We start from the raw sequence: 21,209 nt of genomic DNA on the forward strand, positions 1-21,209 counted from the left end.
TCCGTCCGCGATCGTGTCACTCATCCGTCGTCTGATTCAACTCTCTTTCTAAAAATGTGGAGCAGGAGATTCGAGATAAAATAGTGTAAGTTGCCGGATTTCTAGCTGACCTCAATCGAGGCTCAACAAAACCTTGAGTCTGAACTTCCAGGTCCAAGTGGAGAAATTCGTAGAATGAAATCGCGCGAGATGGAACTTGTGATGCCGTTCCTCATAGCGTATAATATGACGAGCTCTGATAAGCTCGTTCGCGAGTTCTCCGAAAAGAATCTCAAACAAAGTTAATAAGCATGCTGAACCATATGAAGCCTCCGCAGTCCATATTGAACAAAATGTGTCTGACGGATCCTTCTTCCCCGACAAGTGGTAGCTTCACCGTCATGCGATGTACAGTCATATAAGAGCATTAACTTTTTGACGTGAATACGCGAAGCCGATATTCTCGATGTCCGCTGAGTGTTCGTGAAGTTTCTTGTCGAGAAGACGATTCCCGGCATCGTTTGGTCGCGTTGCTGGCTGAGCCATGCGGCACATCGTTGTCGGAACCTTAGCCTCGCGAATCGCGAAGAGCGGAAGCGATGATCTCGGTCGTTGATTCCTCTTCAGAAGTATATGGAGAACGGTACCTCGCGTGCATTTGGTGGAAAAGTCATCCTTGCTCGATTTTTCGGGATTAGCGGAGTAGAGAATGGAAAGCTCCTCAATTCTTCCGGAAATCGCTCTGTCTCAACTTTCGGAGTAACTTGACCGGGGAACCTATTCGCGAGGAACGACGAGGAAGAGGACTTGTCATGGTTTAAATATTTCGTACTCGCCGCCGTAGACATCGAAGGTATGCCAAGCTTTTGGAGCTGGGCGAGTGGAGCACAAACTCAAAACGAAACCTCGACGACCAGCGGTAAGCGAAACCGCCAGTCCATTAGATGGACGACGCTACCGAATAGGAACCATTTGGACATTTTAAAATTTCTTTGTGGCTTTCAACAAAGACTTGCCCACCAGTGAGCGTCCGCTCGCTGGCCGCCTCCGTCATTGCTCAGTTTGACTTTGTATCGTATGGCCTGCCATTGAACTGAGCCGAGATGAGAGATTGCATTCCGATGCAATGGAATACACTCGGCTTGGTCCGGATGGCGACGAACATCGCTACCTCGCCGACGACCACAAACTGCATACATGGTACATTGCCAGTACAGCGGTAGGAGCAAGCGAGGATCGTATGAACTCACCGACCCTATCGGAGTGAAGAAATGCCGGACTTTCACTCCCTTCCACTTTCTCACTCCCTAATATCGAAAGCGAGGTCAATTTCCATCTCTCATAGGCAAAGTAGAGGCCGCACCATCCAGGAAACTGTCCCTGCGATTAAGACTACAATCGGATATTACTTGGGTGATCTGCTGCTGCTGCTGTTGCAATCCCATGACGCTCGGAGGATTCCCACGGAACGGAATGCTCACTGAAAATGTTCATGAGATTTTGTTCGAGGTTTGGTATATGTTCGAATTCCGTCTTGCTGCTCAGGGGTTCGATCGAAAACTTGACGTACAGCATCTCAAGCGCTCAATCGCCCGCGAACACGAAATGGATTCATCGGGTCGACGCAAAATCATGGACGGGGATTTCACGCAGACCGATCTGCAAAGTGTTCTCGGTCAGCAGCAGCCTCGCTCAATTGGGCGAAGCAATCACTTCCGACGACTGTGGTGATAGCTTTTTCGAATATGAAGTTTCGACATCCTAATCGCGCATTGAAAAAGGATTCGTCGTGCCTTTTATCGTCTCGACTCATTGTTGGCTTTTTATTGAGTGAGTGAGTGCAACCGGAGGCTCACTCAGCCTTCCGGGTGGTGGTGGTGGCGGCGGCGGCGGCGGCAGCAGCCGCGAGAGAAGTGGTGACTTCGGATCGGCAATATTGCTCGCGGACTGGATTCGAGCCAGCAGCGGTGGGTCTGGCTGGCAAGCCGTATCTCATCGTCGCCGGGCCTCTTGATGTTGTGTAAGCACACAGGAGGTGGTTTGTCGTCCTATGGTCATTTCCATATTCCTCTCTTTAGCAGCGATCGACCCTCATGGCGACGGCCGCCGCGACGACGAGGAGAATCGGAGAACGAGCGAGCAAGACTGCAGCCATTCGAACTCCTTTAGGTGTGGCTGGCGCCTTGGGCGATGCACGAATGCATCGAATCATTCCCGCAAAGCAGCACATTCGTCCGTGGAGACCAATGTGTCGGAAGGTGTATGCGTGCATTGATTCATCCATGATATTTATAGCTTTGAAATGTTCGAATTATTGCTCGTCTACTCATTGCGACGATAAGATCCGCGGATATTTTCACGCCGATGATCTCGTTAGGAGCGAGCATTCAGCGAGAGCCAGGCAGCCAGCCAACGAGAATAGCAGCACATTTTCCCTACTAAGAGGAGAATATTCGACGACCGAGAGCCGAGTGTTTGAGAGATAAACAAACATTCGCCGTAGTCGTCGCCGCCGCCGCCGACGACTCCAAGACAGAAAGCTTTTCACCGACAGAACAAAACTCGCGGTAAACAAATTCTATGGTATCATCATCCCGAAGTTGATTCACTCCGTCATTCGAGCGGTCAGCTTCTCTTGACGGGTCCGCGCGCCGTACGCTTTTCCGAACTTCGGACAGAACGGACGGTCCCTGGAAGATATCCATTTGACCTGTCGGCTGATTCGGTAGCTCCAGGGAACGTGGAGCCCCTGCGGAGCTTCAGAGATAATTTCAAGCTTCAGGAGCTTGAAGGACCGTCAAACGAGAAAATAAAGTTTCCGTAAATCGGAGGGCGCGAGTGCCACGAATGGCTTCCCCCCTTCCATGGGAGAACTCATGCGAGTGTTCTCGGACGATACGTCCGAGGTATCAAGTTCTCAGCCACGAGAAGAGATTAATGAGCGTCGCCAGAAATCGAACTAGCCGCTCCGGTCTATCCGAGCATGGTGTTTGTCAGAAGGCCCGGATGTATCGCTCCGCACTGTTGGCACTCGGGCTGAGCGAAAACCTGACTACCTGCCTAGCTGGACCGAACGGTCGGCAGCCTACAGGCCGAGTGGCTGGACGGACGGACAGGCGGGCGGGCGGGCGGTCGTTCGCCTGCTCGCTCGCTCGCGCGGCCGTCCGGTGAGCTCAAGGATCGAGCTGCAACTGAAGATTCGATAGTTGCTTGCAGGGTAGCCCTCTTCCTTCCTCGTCCGTCTAGCAGTCATCGTCGTCGAGGCTGGTAAGCTCGTTCGTTCGTTCGCCTGCTCGGCCCGTCGGTCGGTCGGGCGGCCGGCCGGCCGGCTTGGATAGCTCGACTCTCCTCTCAGCAGCGGCGGCGGCGGCAGCGGCGAGTCCTTCTCTCGTTGACGCCGCCCACGGCGTTTCTCTCAGCCAATCGGGTATCAGGGCACACAAAGAACCACTAAGAGCCGCTACGAAGCGGCCGAGAGTCGGCCAACGTCTAAGGGACTCGTTCCTTCCTCCTCGAACCACCACCACCACCACGACGACGACGATGACAACAACGGATAAGTAGTTGAGCGTCGTCTATCTCTGAAGGCGCTCACTTCGCTCCTTGCGCTCGCCAAGTAAAGACGACGACGACAAGAAACCTAAAGAACTCCGGCAGCAGTGCGAGTGGTGGTCGTCTTCTCGAATCGGCTGGCTGGTCGGTCGGTCGGTTGTCCGTTCGTTCTTCGATAGGCTGACATTGGTTCGATCCTTCCGAAAGTCGGGGGATCAGTCAATCAATCAACCTACCTACCAATCAATCAATCAATCAATCAATCATTAGTGAGTGAGTGAGTGAGTGCGAAAGTCATTCTATCAACACGAAGCCCCGTCGATGTAGTGGCCCTCTAGTTAGTGTTCTGATCACCGATCCTCGGGTCATCGTGAGGGGAGAAGAACTTCGCGAAGTGTCGAACATTTAGTCTCGACTTTGGTTCAGTGCTCGATCGTTTCTCGGCCGTTCGTTTGTTTTCGTGTGACATCCTACACGCTCCGACTGGACGGCACCCACGTAAGAAAATCTTTCCCCCCTTCGAACTCTCGCGCAGTCGACCCCTGGTTGGTCGGCCGCTTGTTCCATCAGTCAGTCGATCCGACAGTCAGTCAGACTCTTTGACGGTTGATCTGTCGGTCGGTCTGTTGTTCCGTGCGCTGATCCGTGTTTGGAGAGAAGTAGTCAGCATTCCAACGGGCAAGGTAAGTTTACGAGGAGAAGAAATCTTGCCTCTCCACACACTCACGCACCAATAGTGGATTAAGTCGAACACTCACAACCGAGTTCACACGGAGCAGCGCATCGCCGGCTGAATCGAGGAGCGCTCTCTGGACAGAATTGTCATCTAGAGGCGATCGATTTATCCGTGCTGTTCCCTAGACTCTTCTTCCCGGTTTCTCGTCGTGCCGCACGACGAGCTCAGTCATTCGAAAAAAATCAGCACTCGGTTTTGCGCGGTCGTCCTCGGAACGAACGAATCTCAATCGTGCGAATCGTCAATCGAGAGATTTACTTCAAACGATCCATCGCTTACGTTGCAGAGAGGAGCCGGAAAACTTCATTGTCGTCGACCGGTCTGAAGAATCTCAAGTGTGCAACGAACAGACGAACTTCCGAAGACGGCGGCGGTGCTTGAAAACCAGATTGATTTTCCTTCATCCCCGCACGACGCTGCTGCCCTTACAAGTTGTGCGTTCGTCGAAGAACTGTTGAAGAACAACAAAGATTGTCCACGAGGCGGCGGCGACAAAGTGTTCTGTGATTTAAGGGGTTACACATGAGATGGATATAGTGGTGCTCCCATCATCGTCATCATTGTTTACAACTGTTTCGCTGGATGATCAGCAATGGCAGAGTGCTTGAGTGCGCAAGCAATCCAGTTGCCTCGTGCATCTTCTCTTGAAGCGCGACCGAGCTCGACGACGGACGAGTCGATCCAGACGAAGGACAACGGCAACGAATCCTCCGACGAGCTGAGTCTCGAGGAGAAAATGGTCATGCTCCAGGACCAGGGAGCCTCCGGTAAGGACAGTGCCACCCTGTTGCGCGATATCCTGCAGAAGGAGAAACAACAACACCACAACAACAACAACAGCCACAGCAACAACAACAACGCTGGCGAACAGACCGAAGACAGCGGCACCGACGACAAGGCGCCGTCCCCCATGCAGAGCCCGATGTCGAGTCAGAGCGAGGAGATCGAAGACTGGAAACTCGAGGACGTGGCGCCGAGCAAGAAAGACGAAGACCTCGCCAACCTGAAATCCTCGGGACCGCTGAGTCCCGGTCTCAGCCAACCGGCGGTGAACGGTTGCAAGAAACGAAAACTCTATCAGCCGTCCAGACAGACAGTGGAAAACGGCGACTCGCTGGTTATCAACGACGATGAAGACGAGCTGGACGTCGAAGTGCCCGTGAAGCGATCCGAGGATCGAGAGGCCCTCCGGGCGCGAATCCGCGAACACTACGACAGACTGACCGAGAGGGGACGGCTCGGAGACATGAAACCGGTGATAGCCGGCGGCGAGCATTCCGACGGTTTCCACAGTCACGCCGATCTGGAACGGCTAGTTACGATGCTTAAGAGCGAGATTACGCACACCTTGACACAGGTCATCGATAACATTGTGTCTCGGTTCGTACCGCGTTTCCAAGCAGATCATCTCAGCAGCAGCCATCATCATAATCATCATAGCGGTGTCGTCGGCGACGCAAGAGCCCATCTCGCTAGTACTGGTAGTCATCATCAGATCGGATCCCAAGCTCTCCGAAGTGAACGAGGCGCATCTCCTCCGCTTGCTCCCGCAGTTCCTTTGCGACCTTCCCACCCTCCGTCCTTCGACCTCGCACGACACGAATCGTTGATGGCATTCGGGGGACCTTTGGCCAACCACCAAAGAGAACTCTTCGCCCAAATGCTCGACCGTAAAGCGAAAAGCAAGGTGATCGACAGAGGCGGTAGGACTCCTCGCAATGAACTGCAGAACATTTCCGCTTCGTCGAAACCCATGTTCGCCGGCGAACGCATGAAAACCTCAACTCCGAACGCATCTCCAGCTTTGCCGCTCAAACGCAGCGAGTCCCCGACTGCAGGCTACGGCGGAGGGGACTCGTCTCCCCCGCCGCCCTCAACGGTGGTGCCCGGTCCCGAGCAGACCGAGGCCATGTCCCTCGTCGTCACTCCCGGAAAGAAGAAGAGGCACAAGGTCACGGACACCAGGCTCGCGCCCCGCCGCTCCGATTCACCCAAGTTCGGCGAGTCGCCCTCAAGCGGTACCGCTTTGGTACCGTCGTATCCACCTCCGCTAATTCCGGTGTCTCTGCCGACCAGCGTCGCGATCCCGAACCCGTCGCTCCACCACGACCTGTTCCACCTCCCTCATTTCGATCATCAGCAGAGGCTGTCGGCCCCGTTCCAATCGGGCCAACAACAGGCATCGTCACAGCAGCAACAGGCTGCCCACCAGCAGCAGCAGCAGCAGCAGCGATCATCGGAATCCCCCGTATCTGATCCAAGCAGCAATCGGGCATCGACGACCCCCGCCGCTGCTCCCCCCTCTTCAAACCTATCGGCGGATACTTTCGGGATCTACCTGCAGCGAGCTGGTCTGAACAAATCGCTTCAGGACAACACGATCTCAGAGCGCGAATCTCTTTCGGAGAGTGGAACGGAACCAAACGGAGGCGCACCGATACCTCTGCCTTACGACATGATGAACATATTCAAGTGAGTAATTTCCCTCTCTACCGATCCGTTACTCCCATCGGTCCACCACAAAGTTCGCATGCTGCCAGTCGAGCTAAAGTATGAGTCCTAGTCGTTATTCAAATAATTTCCATCGAGCCAAATAATTGATGACCGAATTGGTTCGAATAATTTTCCTTGAATCAATCGAGGCTGTCACGATATTGTGGAGGGTGAAAAGCGTTGTTCCTGATTTTTTTTTCTTACGGTCGCTCCTCATGATTCTGATTTCACACGAAGATGATCATCATCGTCATCATTCTTGGCACAATCATGATTTTCTTCCAATCCTCTCGTTACATTTCCGGCACGCTAGGAGTTTTCCGTACACGTTCTCCCTCGATATCAGAACACAGTCCCCTTGATTTCATTGGTGTATCACCGTGTCAGGGTACTCCGCAGAATTAAGATCACCGTATAACTGATCAATTACCCCAACAACAACAGAGGGTCGGGTCGGTCGAAGCCAATCGAGGGTGTCGATGATCCGAGCGTGCGGTGCTCAAGTTGTTGTCAATGCTAGTCCGCATCAGAGTGTCAAGTTGTCGATGCCTCTATATTCATTCGCCAGTCTGTCTCTCTATCGGACGATGTTGGGCCGGCAATCCAACGAGCTAGTTCCTCCGTCCTCCGTCGAGCAATCTATCTGTGTATATGTCTATTTGACAATGAGTGTGTCTATTGCTTCGATAGCCCGAGCAAATCTTTGTTTGTTCTTGTGGGCTTGTCGGAAACGACGACAGCGGCGGCGACCACCACCACTGGCATCGCCACTGCGATGATGACGACGACGACAAAATGCTCGGCCGCGCCCGGTGACAGCAGATGTTATCCTGAGTCATCGGAGGGTTAGATAGTTCAAAAGATGCGCACTCTCAAACCACATCTTCTTCTCCTGTCCTAAGTCATTCGAACAGTCGGCCGCCTGACTGCTTGACTGCTCGCTCGTACGCGCTCGCTCGCTCGCTCGCTGGCTCACCCACCCACCCGCCCGTCCGCCTCCTTTTGAGTCCGTCTGGGCTAGTTGGATTTTAGTACAGCCTAGTATGTACCAGTTTCAATGGCTCCTTCACGGGCCTTGTTGCTCAGGACGGTGTTCTTGTCTTTCCTTGCTGCGCCTCGGGTTCGTGGGTCTCGCGCCCGAGCTCGAAGGACAGGAATCTCGTAGCGATGCAATCTCAAGAAGTACCAAATTATTCCGTATTCCCTTGAGCGGAGTGGATTTCTTCGACTTTTCGACGCCGGCCCATGCTCCTCAGCCACACACGCTAGCCTAGTAGATCTCCAGACCGTGACTTGTGGGTCACCGGTGCAATCGGAGATAGAATCCGTTTATTTATTGAATCATGTCATATCCTGAGGCTCGAAAAAGCAGTCCTCTTTCTCCGGAGGAGACTTTTCACATAGCACCGTGAGTTTGGTCTCAATACCAGGTGTTCTCTGGAGAGCTCCCGCTCGTCCTCATCGCTAGATTGAAGACACATTTTTGCATCCGGACATCCTCCGAGCATTCAGCAAGCCATCCCGGTGAGAGAAGCAAGCGAGCGAGCAAGCAAGCAAGCGAGCAAACCCAGCCATTCTGAACTCTCGTTCAGTCCGAACGAAAGCCGTCGATTTAGAGGCAGCGCGCCGCTTGCCAGACGGATCGCCGTCGAACCACGCAACGAAAGGGCTGGCCGCTTCGGTATTCCTCGGCAAAGACGACTCGGCCGACGAGTCCGATTGACCACCGCATTCGATTTCGCTCGGAGAAACACGGGGCAGCTGGTCACACACGGAGAAAGACGTCCCAGAATGAGACAGCCACCACGGCGCAAATAACATGCCACAACACAATGTAAATGGCTGTTCTACTTTCAGATATATTAACGGAGCCGGCGGCGCGGGAGCGTTGGGGGCCCTCGGCACCAATAGTCCCTTCTGTCCCCGCACTGGAACGCCTGGAGCGGCCAGTCACGAGGGCAGCGCTACCCCAGGTTCGTATCCGGAGTTGGAGCAGCTGAGTACGTTTGAGTAGACTCGATGACGAAAAAAATTCATAAGCTACTGCAGAAATCGGAGCCCAAGCCCGCAGAGGAACGGTTCCGGATCTCTTCGATTCGAGGGGCTCAGACGCTAATTTTCTCCCCCTCTCTCTCAATCGCAGCATCCGAAACCTCTTCGTATAGCAAGAACGGTAGTCTAGGGGGCACGGGGTACACATCGACGTTGACGCCAATGCATCTTCGGAAGGCGAAGCTTATGTTCTTCTACGTGAGATACCCCAGTTCCGCAATTCTTAAGATGTACTTCCCCGACATCAACTTCAACAAGAACAACACTGCCCAGCTAGTCAAGTGGTTCTCCAACTTTAGGTGAGTTTCTCATCCAGTCATCCAACCGCCTACCCTTAGGTAGTAGCCGCGAACGCCTACGACGAAAGTAGGTGTAATGACCACGGCGTTGCTTGGTACCACCTGTGCGAGAAGTTTTCCGTCTCGTCGACGCCATCGTCTCCGATAGTGTCGGCGGGTGTCACCCACATTCCTGAATTACTTCCCACACTTCCTTTCATTATTATAATCTGTCTCGATTCCGTGGAGAATCCCCCGCCGGACTCATTCGCAGTTCACAGTCCGAGGAAGATTTTCCAGACAGGCTGGTCCGCGTCGACGGATTCCGGTTTGGTGGTGGAGACAGCAGGCCGCCGTGTTCCAGATTCGATTCTCGCCAGCTGGGGGAAATCTCTGTGATCGAATTCGACTTGAGAGTTCTTTGGATCTTTGGCTTTGACGATTCCGCCTGGGAGGATCACGTCAGAAAAGATGCCGTCATCCTTCGATGATAGCTCGAGCTAATCCATTTCTAAACCTTAGCTGTTTGTGATTCCTCGCCGCTGGAATCGCTTTCGGTCACTTTGTGAGTCCAACACGTCGTCCAGCAGGGCCCAGAGAAGTTGCCGGAACGTGTGGAAAAGAGTTGGAATCTCTCACTGCTGCCGCGAGTCCGAAAACGACGGCTGTCCGTCGCTCCGCGCGCCGCATGGCCGGCGCACGGCGATGACGGCGGCGTGCCCACTTGTTCAAAGTTCGGCGCTCGCCAACTTCAGGAACTCAATGGACATGCACAAACATGCGCCGCGCATTTGATATGATCGAAGAGCATAAAACAATAAGAGAAGGATTATCGGCCCCCTTGCCCGAGCAGCGAGCGGCGGCGGCGGCACCGGCGGTGACGACCACGGCGGCAGCTATCCAGCGCGGGACGAAGGCGGACAGCCAAGGGAAATAAAAGGGGTTGAAAATATCGAAGGCGAGCCGGGGAGGGGGTCGATGGGTATCGGAGGGGGGAATTCTGAAGGGGATAATTCCCGGCGAGCTTTCTTAAACACGAATACAGCGTATTTGCATAAATTAGGATAGCGCCATTCCGCACTTTGGCTGCTGCTGCTGCTGCTCTCGCCGCGGCGAGATGCGAACGAGCGAATCGAACAAATGGAGATGGTGGTGCCGCTGTGAAAAAGGAGCAAGAAGCTAGGTGGTAAGCGGAGCCGTTTACTCGAGAGCCGTCGGTGGGAGCACGGCGGTCGTCGCCTTCCTTTTATGGCATGCGTGCATTTGGGATTTCTTCAAATCTGGTTCGGAAGTTGCTCCGGGGAAGGAAGTTCTCTCTGGCCTGCTCTCCCGCATCCTGCCAGTGGTCAAAGAGAGAAATTTCTGCACCGGGCGATCTCGTGAATGAGCACCAGCCGATCCTGTGAATGAGCCCGGTCTGCGCACCGGTCGCTTTTTGAGGTCAGGCCTCAGGAGGAGTAGCAGTAGTCGTAGGCAGCAGCAGCAGCAGCAGCACAGAAAGAGAGGAAGTGGGTCGTTCGAGAAGACAGATAGACGATAGCTGATTTTCGACATCGGTCCATGTATCGGCCCAGCTCGTCTGGGTCGACGAGGGCCAAGAGGAGTCTCCACGACGTTTCGTCTCGGAGCACGTCGATTTTTCGACATGTATGGGGATCTTCTCCCTATCGGCGGCCGATGGAGTTTTCACTCTCGACAGAAACTCTCGTGGTTTTCTTTGCGGGACAATTAGGACGCTCAAGATACGTAGAGGCTAAAACCACGAAATAGCAGCGGTCAGTTCGGCCGCCTTCCTCATCACGAGCGCGCTATGTAACTTTCGCTGAACCTATGGTGGTTATTACCGCTGTTCTTGCTGCTGCTGCTGCAGAGCCTAAATGCCATCGATTCGGGCAACTTCAGCCAATCGGCACGATCTGAAGAGCAAACACCACCATCGGGAGCTGCTAAATCCAGCTAATCACGATGCCTTGTGGCGTCTTCATGATTTGGCGTGTGCCGTGGACGATGCCGGGTTCGGCTCCTCCGTCGGAGGCAGCTGTTGAAGCGGTCCGTTGCTCGAGAGATAGCCGAACGGGATGTTTCGGCTCTCGCTTTCGGAACGAAAACGTTCTCGCTCTGCTACGTATAACAACGACGATCTCTTCATCTCTGACGTGCCCTAGTCTGCCCTATTTCATCCGTGCGTTCAACCAGATCGTCTTTCGCTGATGGTCCCTCCGAGTTTCTTTCGGCTCTGGTCAGCTGGGAGCAAAGTTTTCGAAAGACGACGTCAATGAGGTCGTTGTCGGACTCGCTCAGACACACGGATCAGACAAACAGACGAAATTGTTAAAGGGGTCATCGGAGAGAAGGAGCTACTGCTCCAGACGATCGCTAGACAGACGACGAGGTTCTCATCCGGATGGATCGTGTCATCGTCGTCCACAGCAGCGGGCTGGTGTCTAGTCGTCGTTGCGCTCTCTCTTTTGCTCTCTTCTGTTTCTTGCTTTATTTCTCCCCGAGCTGATCTCCGTTGTGTTCGAATCGACCGGTGCTGCGACCGGAACCAGAACCCGAGTGAGTGAACGAGGGAGCGAGCGAACGAACGAACGGGCGACCTGAGTGCAACAATGCTTTCTTGGGCCGCAACATCACGGCGAGGTTTTTCACCGACTGAGGCAGCAGCGAGAGGTTCGAAGCAAAACAGCGAGCCACTTCCTCCGGCCAGGTAGCTTGCGATCTCAAACAGCTGAGCCGATTCGGAACCGACGAACTTGTGACTGAAGTGTACAGCTGCCGCTCGGTCGTCTGTGCGAAAGATTTCGATGCTTCTCCTTAGCACAAAAAAAACCGTCCAAGAGCTATCCTTCCGGAAATTTCAAGACCCGTCATCGGCGGGATGGTTTTTCCTTTTCTTTCTGCTCGAGAACCCGATTCCGAAATACGGGATTCGGGTCGGCTCTCCCGCGGCGAAATTCGGTCCGAATTCGAACAGAAATCTTTTATTACGTAGGATACGTATAAGGCGATCAAGCAACTTCGTGTACGTTGAGCCCGTGTCCATGTGAGCTATGCCTGTGTCTTTGAAATGCACAGAGCGTATCGGCCAAGTCAAGCAGGAATACAGACGCCGGAAGCCCCACCGGGCCACTTCTGGGACAGCTGAAACTGTGGCGGAGGTGATCATTCATACGAAGGCAAGAAAAATGTGACGCTTCGAATTTCTTCGGGGAGAGCATTCGTTTCCCGTTCGCTTCGAATCTAACGAACTTATCTCGTGAGCCAACTAGAACTAGCGCTTTCTCAAGCGAGCGACGCTCCGCGAGGACAAAACACCCACCTAGTTCGCTTTTGCTCCCCGCTAAGGCCCGCAACGTACAGCCCGTTGGTGCATTCGTCCTTCCCCGTAGTGAATTCGTACATTTCCCTTTTTTACGTGGCGCGGATCACGACGACGACGACGAGCGCGATGAAGGAGTGATGCTCGAGGAGCTGGATCGTATGTTTCTGGCGTTGAAGTGTGTCGTTAGGTCGTCAGCTTGGCCAGTTGGCTTGCTGGCCTGCCGGCTCACACGAGTAATTGGCCGAATACTACTGCTACTACCCGTTAGAAAGTATGAAGAGGTACCGTTGTTGCCGCTGCTGAAGTTAAAAGTGAAAGCTAGCTCGACTGGCTGCCGGCTAGCGGCTGGATGCCATCTGGCTGGCTATCTATCTGAAAACAGTCGGCGGCTGTCCTGAGGCGTCTCTGTGGTCACGTCCAGGAGTCAACGCTTGGCCGCCTATCGAAGCTGATGATGTAAGTGGGCGAGCGAGCGAGCGCGCGAGCTGCCGGGCTCAGAGAAAGACTCCGAGGGTCCATTCTCCGAATTCTGCTAGAGTGGTTCTTGTTGTGGTGGTGGTGGGTTTGGTGTCCTGCTGGAGGGACCCTGAGCGTATCGTCACCCGCTCGCCCGCTCGCTTGGTCGAACGGTCGCGGAAGAGACCCTCGGTGGGGCTGGACGGGGAGCGGACAGAGAACTGTTCCAAGTATGGTGCTCGCTCGGCAAGCTATTGCTGTTGCTGGAAGGGGAAGGAAGTGAAGCTCCGTCCCGCGTCCTGGCGGTCACGGAGCGTGTCCCCGAGGGCCCATTAGGTAGATAGGGAGTCTCCATAGATGTTATTATCATTGAGATGGCCGCCACGAGGACCTCCTCGCTCAGGTCAGGCGTAAACCTAAGTTCGTCGGTCGAGGAACGCCCAACTATAAGGTCGCTGGTCACGTCGATTTCGTGTTTGGTGCAGTCGCTTAGCAACCGACCCACAGGCTGCACCAAAACTCCGACTCGACTCCTGCTGAAGTCCCCAAAGAGACAGAAGACCAACCGGGCGGCGGCTACGATGTCAGAGAGGCAACGAGAGAAACAAGACCGACTCGGCTCCGCTGTACTTTATTAGCTGCTATCATTATATTTTTCATTGTTATATTAAGTGGATAAGAGAATCTGCTCGAGGGGATGGTGCTCAAGCACCGAGAGCTACTGCTGGTGGGTGGTGCTCATCGACGTGATCTTGGGGGAATTCTTCGACAATCACTCGGACGGCACTTTATATATTCTTCGATTCGATGAAGAAGGGGTTCTCTGGGCATTTTTTTCTCCGCTACCCGACGCCATCTCCGGTCGCCGCGTTGACTGGTTCGAACGTACGGCGCGGATGTGCGGCTTTTCGCGTACATACTTTCGTATAGCTCCGTCGCCTCAATTTTTTCCGGATGGGATCTACGGTCCGCAAGGCGAAATGGATTAGGATTCGGCTTTCTGCTTAACACTCCCTGTATCCCGTCGATCTCCTATACTCCCCCGAGTTAGATATCGCCAATTTTATAAGCTTTCCTTGAGATTTAATTGTTGCTCGGCAAATTAATCTCAAGATTTCGACGCTAATTCTGTTCCCGTTTTCGGGACTCGAGCGTTTGGGACGTCTCAGGAAAACCCTAGCACGGGGTCGCCGTATCCACGAGAAAAATTCAATAGGAAGCCGAGGGAGGGAGATCTGCTCAGATCCGTGCGGATCCGCGCGGTCGTCCGTATTTCCGCTGCTTTTGAAGGGTGAATTCGATGCGAAGATGGGGACGACGACTACACATGGATATGATTCAGCTGCACCTGAAGGCTACTCCGGTGCTGGCGTTGCCTCAGTCGAAGCGATCGATATTGGTTCCGTTGTTGGAGCATGTTCAGGATGGTCTGACGCTCCGCGAACGCATGGCTGGTTTCGGGTGAGACGTCACCCGGCCAGGGATAAAGAGCTCGTGACACAAAAGCGCATAATGTCAGTCCTACGGACAAACGAAGCCTCTCTTTGCACAGCCGGTGCCGACTTTCTATGTTCGAGGTCGAGACGCTCCTGAGTATGCGTTTCGTTGTGGTGGCGAACACGCAACCCACCGACCACTAAGCAAGTACGGGAAGGACTCGCGATTCGCGTGTTTCTCCCAGAAGTTCCTCTTTTTTCCGCCGACGCTCAATCGTCGGAATCATGTTTTGATTCGGCAGCGCGCCGGAGAACGGGCGCATGCAAAACAGAATCGATGCCTTCACTGAACTCCCGGCTGAAATAGTGCGAAAACGCTTGGGACAGGCTTCAGGAAGTGCTTCGGGGCCTCTCGCGACGACCGGAGCTCGAAGGATGCTGACTTGCTTGTCACCGTGCTTCGGGCTCGCCGATGAGGTCGCATTACTCCACAACTGCCATTGAAGAGATCGATATTTTGATGATTCTAAGAGCTTGAACTCCTATTCGGTGACGAGCGAAAGAGATAAGCCCATTCAATCCCGTGAACGGATCCGGACAGAGAACTTGAGAACAGAACACTTGACTGTGGGCGTTCTAGGAGCGTTTCTCGGTGCCGTCAGATTACGTCAGATCGGGGGTCATGAGAGATCTGAATCATCTGGAGCTTTCTGGGAAAACTCTAGCCTAGAACTCACGCCGGTGCTTTCTTGATCATCGATAAACCCTAAGCCGAATGGATAGATCATCTCTATCCTCTGCGATGAGCAAAGGCAGAGATTCTCACGGGAATCTCCCTGCTTCGATCGCTTTCAACGAGAGTGGAGATTTTTCAACGCAAAAGGGACGACGGGACCGAATGTTGATCTCTATATTCCCTGGGGAGCAGGGATGCGAAAAATTAAAATTCCGAGCCGCGACTTTGTATTTTCCTCCCCTAGTATGGACAAAATGTTGTTGATCGACTCTTAGAAGATCAGGGAGGCTCGCGACCGCCTTCTGTTCATCTCTATAACGGTTAGCGGGAAGCTGCATCTCGATTCTAGCATAGAGCGATGCGACTGGACCACTACGTTCATTCATGGTAGCTTCCCCTCAGTACGAGTAGTACGCGATCCCAAGAACCCCCCTCGTCTTCAAGGTTGCTGACCCCACTACGGAGAGGGTGCATCGAAGCTGGCAGACTGTCTTGAAGGCGGCGGGCGACTGGAGGCTTTTTGGGGACGAATTTCTCTTCTGACTTCGCTTTCGATTCCCTAACACTAGTTTACGGCGAGAGCTCTATGGCCATCATGAGATTACGGCGGCGTATTCGTCGCTGCGGTGGATCATCTCCAATCCAGCGAGACTGCTGGTCGCCAGCTCTCGGGGCACTGCTTGCTGAGCGCGTGTCTTAATCTTGGCTCGAAGCAAAACTTTCTCACAACTAAAAACTAGCGGTTCACTTCCTTGAGAAGGGAACTCTGCTCTGAAGCAACTCTCACCAAGGATGATGCCAGGAGAACGCTCGGCATGATTCTTCGTAGGTTCGTTCGCTCGCTGGTTGCAGTCATCGTTGTCGACATCATCATCGCCATCGTACATTCGGTGGTGGTGGTCATAATCGTGACTTGCAAAAATGTATCTCACACACTTCCACACAGAGACTTAAGCTATGAGAATGATCCAAGAGTTCAACCTTTGAAACTTCCCTCCGCAGCTCTTTGCTTGCTACTCGACCGCTGCCGAGGCTTAAATTCTCACGGATCCTATTCCGTCATTTTCAGGGAATTTTACTACATTCAAATGGAGAAGTACGCTCGCCAGGCGATCAGTGAAGGCATCCGAAACGCCGATGAGATCCGAGTGTCCCATGACTCGGAGCTACTCAGAGTTCTAAATCTTCATTATAATCGCAACAACCACATCGACGTGAGTACCTTCGATCCTCAAAATTCCCCAACGGTCCGGATTCGAGACTGATCTAGTATTCAGAATCCGACCGGATAATCTTGGAGCGAATATTCGACTCGAACGATTACCTGATACGATCCTGCAGTCCATAGACGCGTCATCCGGCCGGAGCATCCTCGGCAATAATTTTCTCCTCTTCAGGTTCCAGAAAATTTTCGCTTCGTCGTGGAGCAGACCCTCAGGGAATTTTTCAAATCAATTCTCGCTGGAAAGGACCAGGAACAGTCTTGGAAGAAGGCTATCTACAAGATCATCGCCAGGCTGGACGACAATGTGCCCGAATACTTCAAGTCTCCGAATTTTCTCGAGCAACTCGAGTAAAGCGACTCGGCTTGATTGTCATTGATCCTGATGATGATTGTTATGATGCTGATCAATGTCAATGGAAGAGAGATGATCACTCAATCGTCCAAGCAAGTAATCCAACGTGATAGCAGCAACAGCAGCAGCAACAACAACAACAACCAAAACAGCAGCTACTTGAAACAACAACAACAACAAAACAATAACCACCGGAAATTGTCCAGCTTACAAGCGGGCCGCGTCTCATTTTTGGATGAAACTCGGCCTAACTCCAAACGGTTAATGCAGTAAAATTTTCTTAAATGCCATCCGTTCTAAGAAGAAAGCAAGCATGAAGAACAGCAACAACAACCGACCCGACTCGTTAGATAGCGGCGAACTGACTTAGGTACAGCCATGAATACCGCCACGATCAAAATGAAAACAGCAAAAAACGACATTCCAATCCCAGTGTAAAACGCAGCGGCCGCAGCAAAACGAACAACAACGCCAACAATAAGACGGCGGCAGCGGAAACAACATCGAGCAAAATTCTACAGACTATCCATGCATTCATCCAACCATCCGCAAATCCATCACTTTCAACCAGACTGGGCGACCGGCTGACCAGCAATCAACCAATCTATCAAGGAAGCGCATTCTAAGACCGTGCTAGCTCTTACCAGTGAGGGCGTCCTACAACGTTTTAGCGCCACGACTCTCCTAAACGCTATCGCCCCCTCCCCCAAGTCCTCCGTGCACCGTAACCGTTACCAGCGAAATTCCAATCGACGAACGTTTAACAGAGATGCGTCCAATGTGATAGAAGACCGAACCAAGCTGTTGATATTCAATGATTCAGAATCATTCGCCTCGATGAACATTGCGTAGGGCGATAACAAAAGCCAGGAGCACTGCGTTTCAAAAACCTGTGACCGCGTCGGTTATGCGTGAGTTTAGTAGATGAGTGCTCGGTTCGGGCCGTAGACATTATCATTATCGCCATCGAGTTCTGATTGACGTTCATTTCGACGAGGAATTGACGAATGGGCATCGGGAAGAGAAGTTCCGAATGAGTTGCGAACTCATGGGAATTATCATGGAGAACCCCACACATCATAGGTAGCAACACCTTCACAGAGAAAGAAAAACCCTCTGCTCTCTCCCTCTCTTCAAACGTATCGGATAGAGAGGGCGGGAGAGAGCGGTAACATATAGCTTCACCCTGTATTATGGCTTTATACAATTTTGTACAGAGTGGTTAGCGCGATTCCGGGCGCTGCCACGTAACGCGGAACGCGGGGAGTGAGTGAAATCTCTTAGATCATTGTAGAACTGTAACCTCCGCTTCTGTAACCGAAGAGATCCTGATGGATAGTTCTTCGGATGAATGAAAGAGAGAGAGAGAGAGAAAGAAAGTTGGTAGACGGAGGCGAGAGTAAGTGGAACGAGAGAAAGAGATGAAAGAATGATTAATATATTGTATTTCGGACTTGTTTGATTAACTTCCCTATGAGGGTACATACATAGAAAATAGCAGACGATGGAGCATACAAGGAGACGAGTCAAGTGGGAGAGACGAAAAGATCTGTACATAAAAGACAGCCGAGTGTTCCAGCTAGTCTGTAGATGTTAGAGAATGCGCGAGCAGAACAAGCGAGCGAACCTCCATACAAAAATATATCAAAAGGAAAACGAGTCGAATAACAATTCATGGTATGCCCTGGGTCTTCCAAGACCGGGCTTTGTGTTATATCATAGCTGCGATTCCATGTAGGACAGAGAGAGAGACAGGAAGGAAAAAAAGTAATTCCCTTTGGTTTCGTTTTTATCGCCCACAGGGTGTCGTCATAACAGAGAAACATGTAGCCGGTGATTAGTAGCATATTGTCTTCCGAGGAGGAATCTCCAGGAGAACAGCGTACAGCATAGACCAAAAAACCCCTTTAGGCACGTGATAGCTCCCACAGCCCGCACTCCCGGTTCACCGGGCGCACCTCCTTCCTCCCTAAAACCTCCCCTTCCCTTCGTCCCTGAGTAATATGTATATTATTAAGCTCAAACCGTTGCGACAAACATTCATCATATAATGAATAAACCACACTCCGTTAAAGTTGATGTGTCCTTTCTTGGGGTTTTCCCGAATTCTCCGTCGAGTAGGAAGTGTATTCTCGGGCTGCTCGGGAATCTCGATATCCTCCTTCCTCGCTCAATGGGGATGAGGGAGCTGACTTCGGATTCGGTCGAAGATTGGTCCTTCAATCCGACAAGGGTAAAGGACAGGACCGCAAATTGATATTCTCGGATTCAGGCAACCAAAATGGCAAGGGCGGAATGAGCATCACGATGATGCTCTTTGTGAACTGCCCGAATCGTCTACATCGGATCCCAGCTTTTCGGAGCTTACCCTCAACGATCGGAACCAGAAGCTGACCGCTTTTTTACCATCCCGTGACTCACTCCTGGACTTGCACATGTTGCATTGTCTTCGTCTCTATGAGTTCCCGCGCCCCTGCGTGACTCAAAACGGACCCGACTTGTAGCAGACCTCAGATCGGCGACCTCGAGCTTCCCGGTACTCTCGAAGTCCCACTCCGATAAACACGAGAACCTGGTCGTCCTCCCTACGTACGACACATATCCAGCTCGAGGCAGAGTGGAGTGTTGAAGATGGCCATGGAGAGCGCAGTCAGGAGCAGCGTAGGACATGAAGACGTTGACTCGAAGCGATGGGGTACCTTGGGATTATAGGGGTTTCTCTGACCGTTCAGGTGGAAAACTCCGCTCATTGGTCGCGAGAATCAGAGTTCCGTCTATGTATGTATTCTTGGGGTTCGTGCTCTTCCGGGAGCAGCAGAGATGCATCTCCAGCCACCTATGAGCTTTGGCCTACGGAAACCGACAGAAGCAGCCAACCGCTTAGAGCCTAGCATAGGTATATACAGTTCATCGGGCTAACGTAGCGGGCTGTATCAGTTTAGTGACGTGAACGGTATCGGTATCGGTCGCTCTACGCTGCTTCTACGAATGAGACGATATCAGGATGCGCTCCGGAAGTCAGAACAGTGGAGCAGCCAACACCGTTCGGGACGAATATCGTCTGAATAACAAATGCCTCAAACTTCCGACCGCTTTCCTCGTCAAGCAACTTGAATTTATGAAGGTATCGATTTTCGGGAGTTGTTTCTGTAACCCGAGTTCAGAGCATTGAAATACCGTCATCGGATTGATCGACCCGAGTCCACGATTGCTTGAAACACCCATAGGTTGCGAGCCTGCCCGGCGATTGGCCAGGACCGCTTTTCTGTGAGGTCGATCTCAGCATCGTCACAGGTTGGTTTGTTGCCCCTGGCTCGAGGCTTCGCCTTGAGATAGGCCTGTCTAGAGCTCCCTGTCGTCCAGACACCGTGACTTCGGGTAGAATTTCCCGAATGACCGGAAAGCGTACCAGACGAAGAGAAATCTGCACGAACGACGATCTGTTTGGGAGGCATGTACAGGAGCGGCCTGCGTGAGACATCACGGCAAGGATCTGAGGTCGTGTACCGACTGAAATCGCCTGATGTGTGGAGTGCGCTCCGATAGAGCTCATCCCCTCGAGTGCACAAGCGACGTGATCGTTCGGGACGCTCATGATGATGAATCACGCCAATAATAAGCGCACGATTCCCAGCACGGCTCTCAGAGTTTCCGGAATCTGGGTCTCCTAAAAAAACTACGCCGGACCGATCGACTCCGCGATGGGGAGCAGGAATCCGAGCATTCAAACGTCGCACGGGCTCCGGGGAGCCTGTTCGAATGTCCCGGTTGACGAGCTCGTCTTTGATATACCATCTACCTGACCAGCGTACTAGAGATAGTAATCAGAATCCACCGTGGTAAGCGTATGGACACCGCTAGGCGCTCCGAGACATTCACGTGTTTTTTCGAGAGAGTAGAGAGACAGAAGTGCTACGATCAGCAATCAAGATACGCCGCACTATAAAACGCTTGTGCGCTGCTGGAATCATCACGTTCGGTTGGATACGAGATTCTAGCCGTTCATCATGAGGTTCTTCCTCCCAATCGTTCTCCTGGCTGCGGGTACGGAAACGTGTGCAAGAGCTTTCCAAGGATTACAATCCCACAGCACACGAGCCTGGAAAGAGCTCGATCATTCGATTCCGAGTTTCGGAATATCGTGAGAGAGTGTCGTCGGAGCAATCAGCAGTGAGAATTAACAAATGTTTCTTGCTCGTTTGCAGCCGCTAGCGCCGAAGTTTTCCATTTCGCGGGTCAACAAGGCCAGTCCTCCGTCTACGGAGTTCGTGGTGCTGTCACCGTCGGAGTTGAGAAACTCACCGGCGAGAAGACCGCCCTCGAATACAACGGTACTCTCGCCCTCGAGCAGGTCCGTGAGGGGGAATACCTCGCCAAGTTCACCCAGTTCACTCTTGGAAAGTACGACAAGATCAACAGGAACTTCCACGATGAAACTCTCGGCGATCTCAAGCCCGAAGAACAGCGTCTCGCTAAGACCCTCCGTGAACAGGGTCAATACGAGCAGCAAATGCAGAAGCCTGTCAAGTTCTTCATGAAGGAAGGCAGGGTCGTCCGCATCGAAGCCGAGAAGGAGCACCAACAGTGGT

General features: G+C 52.6%; 2 protein-coding genes across 2 annotated transcripts in view; both read left to right on the plus strand.

Moving 5' to 3' along the window:
- Positions 1–4,859: 4,859 nt before the first annotated feature.
- pros (homeobox protein prospero) lies at positions 4,860–16,620 on the plus strand. The gene is made up of 5 exons (XM_003746387.1): positions 4,860–6,739; positions 8,618–8,733; positions 8,904–9,111; positions 16,113–16,257; positions 16,441–16,620. The coding sequence occupies exons 1-5, from the start codon at positions 4,860–4,862 to the stop codon at positions 16,618–16,620; spliced, it is 2,529 nt and encodes an 842-aa protein (XP_003746435.1).
- A 3,972-nt stretch (positions 16,621–20,592) lies between these two features.
- Positions 20,593–21,209, plus strand: part of LOC100901081 (vitellogenin-6) — a 5,966-nt gene continuing 5,349 nt past the window's right edge. Inside the window, 2 exon segments of the mRNA XM_018640663.2 lie at positions 20,593–20,664; positions 20,826–21,207. Of these exon segments, the coding sequence (XP_018496179.2) occupies positions 20,628–20,664; positions 20,826–21,207 (419 nt within the window). The 5' untranslated portion in view covers positions 20,593–20,627.

This window comes from Galendromus occidentalis, unplaced genomic scaffold, assembly GCF_000255335.2.
Source record: "Galendromus occidentalis unplaced genomic scaffold, Mocc_1.1 scf7180000077496, whole genome shotgun sequence".
Classification (NCBI taxonomy): domain Eukaryota; kingdom Metazoa; phylum Arthropoda; class Arachnida; order Mesostigmata; family Phytoseiidae; genus Galendromus; species Galendromus occidentalis.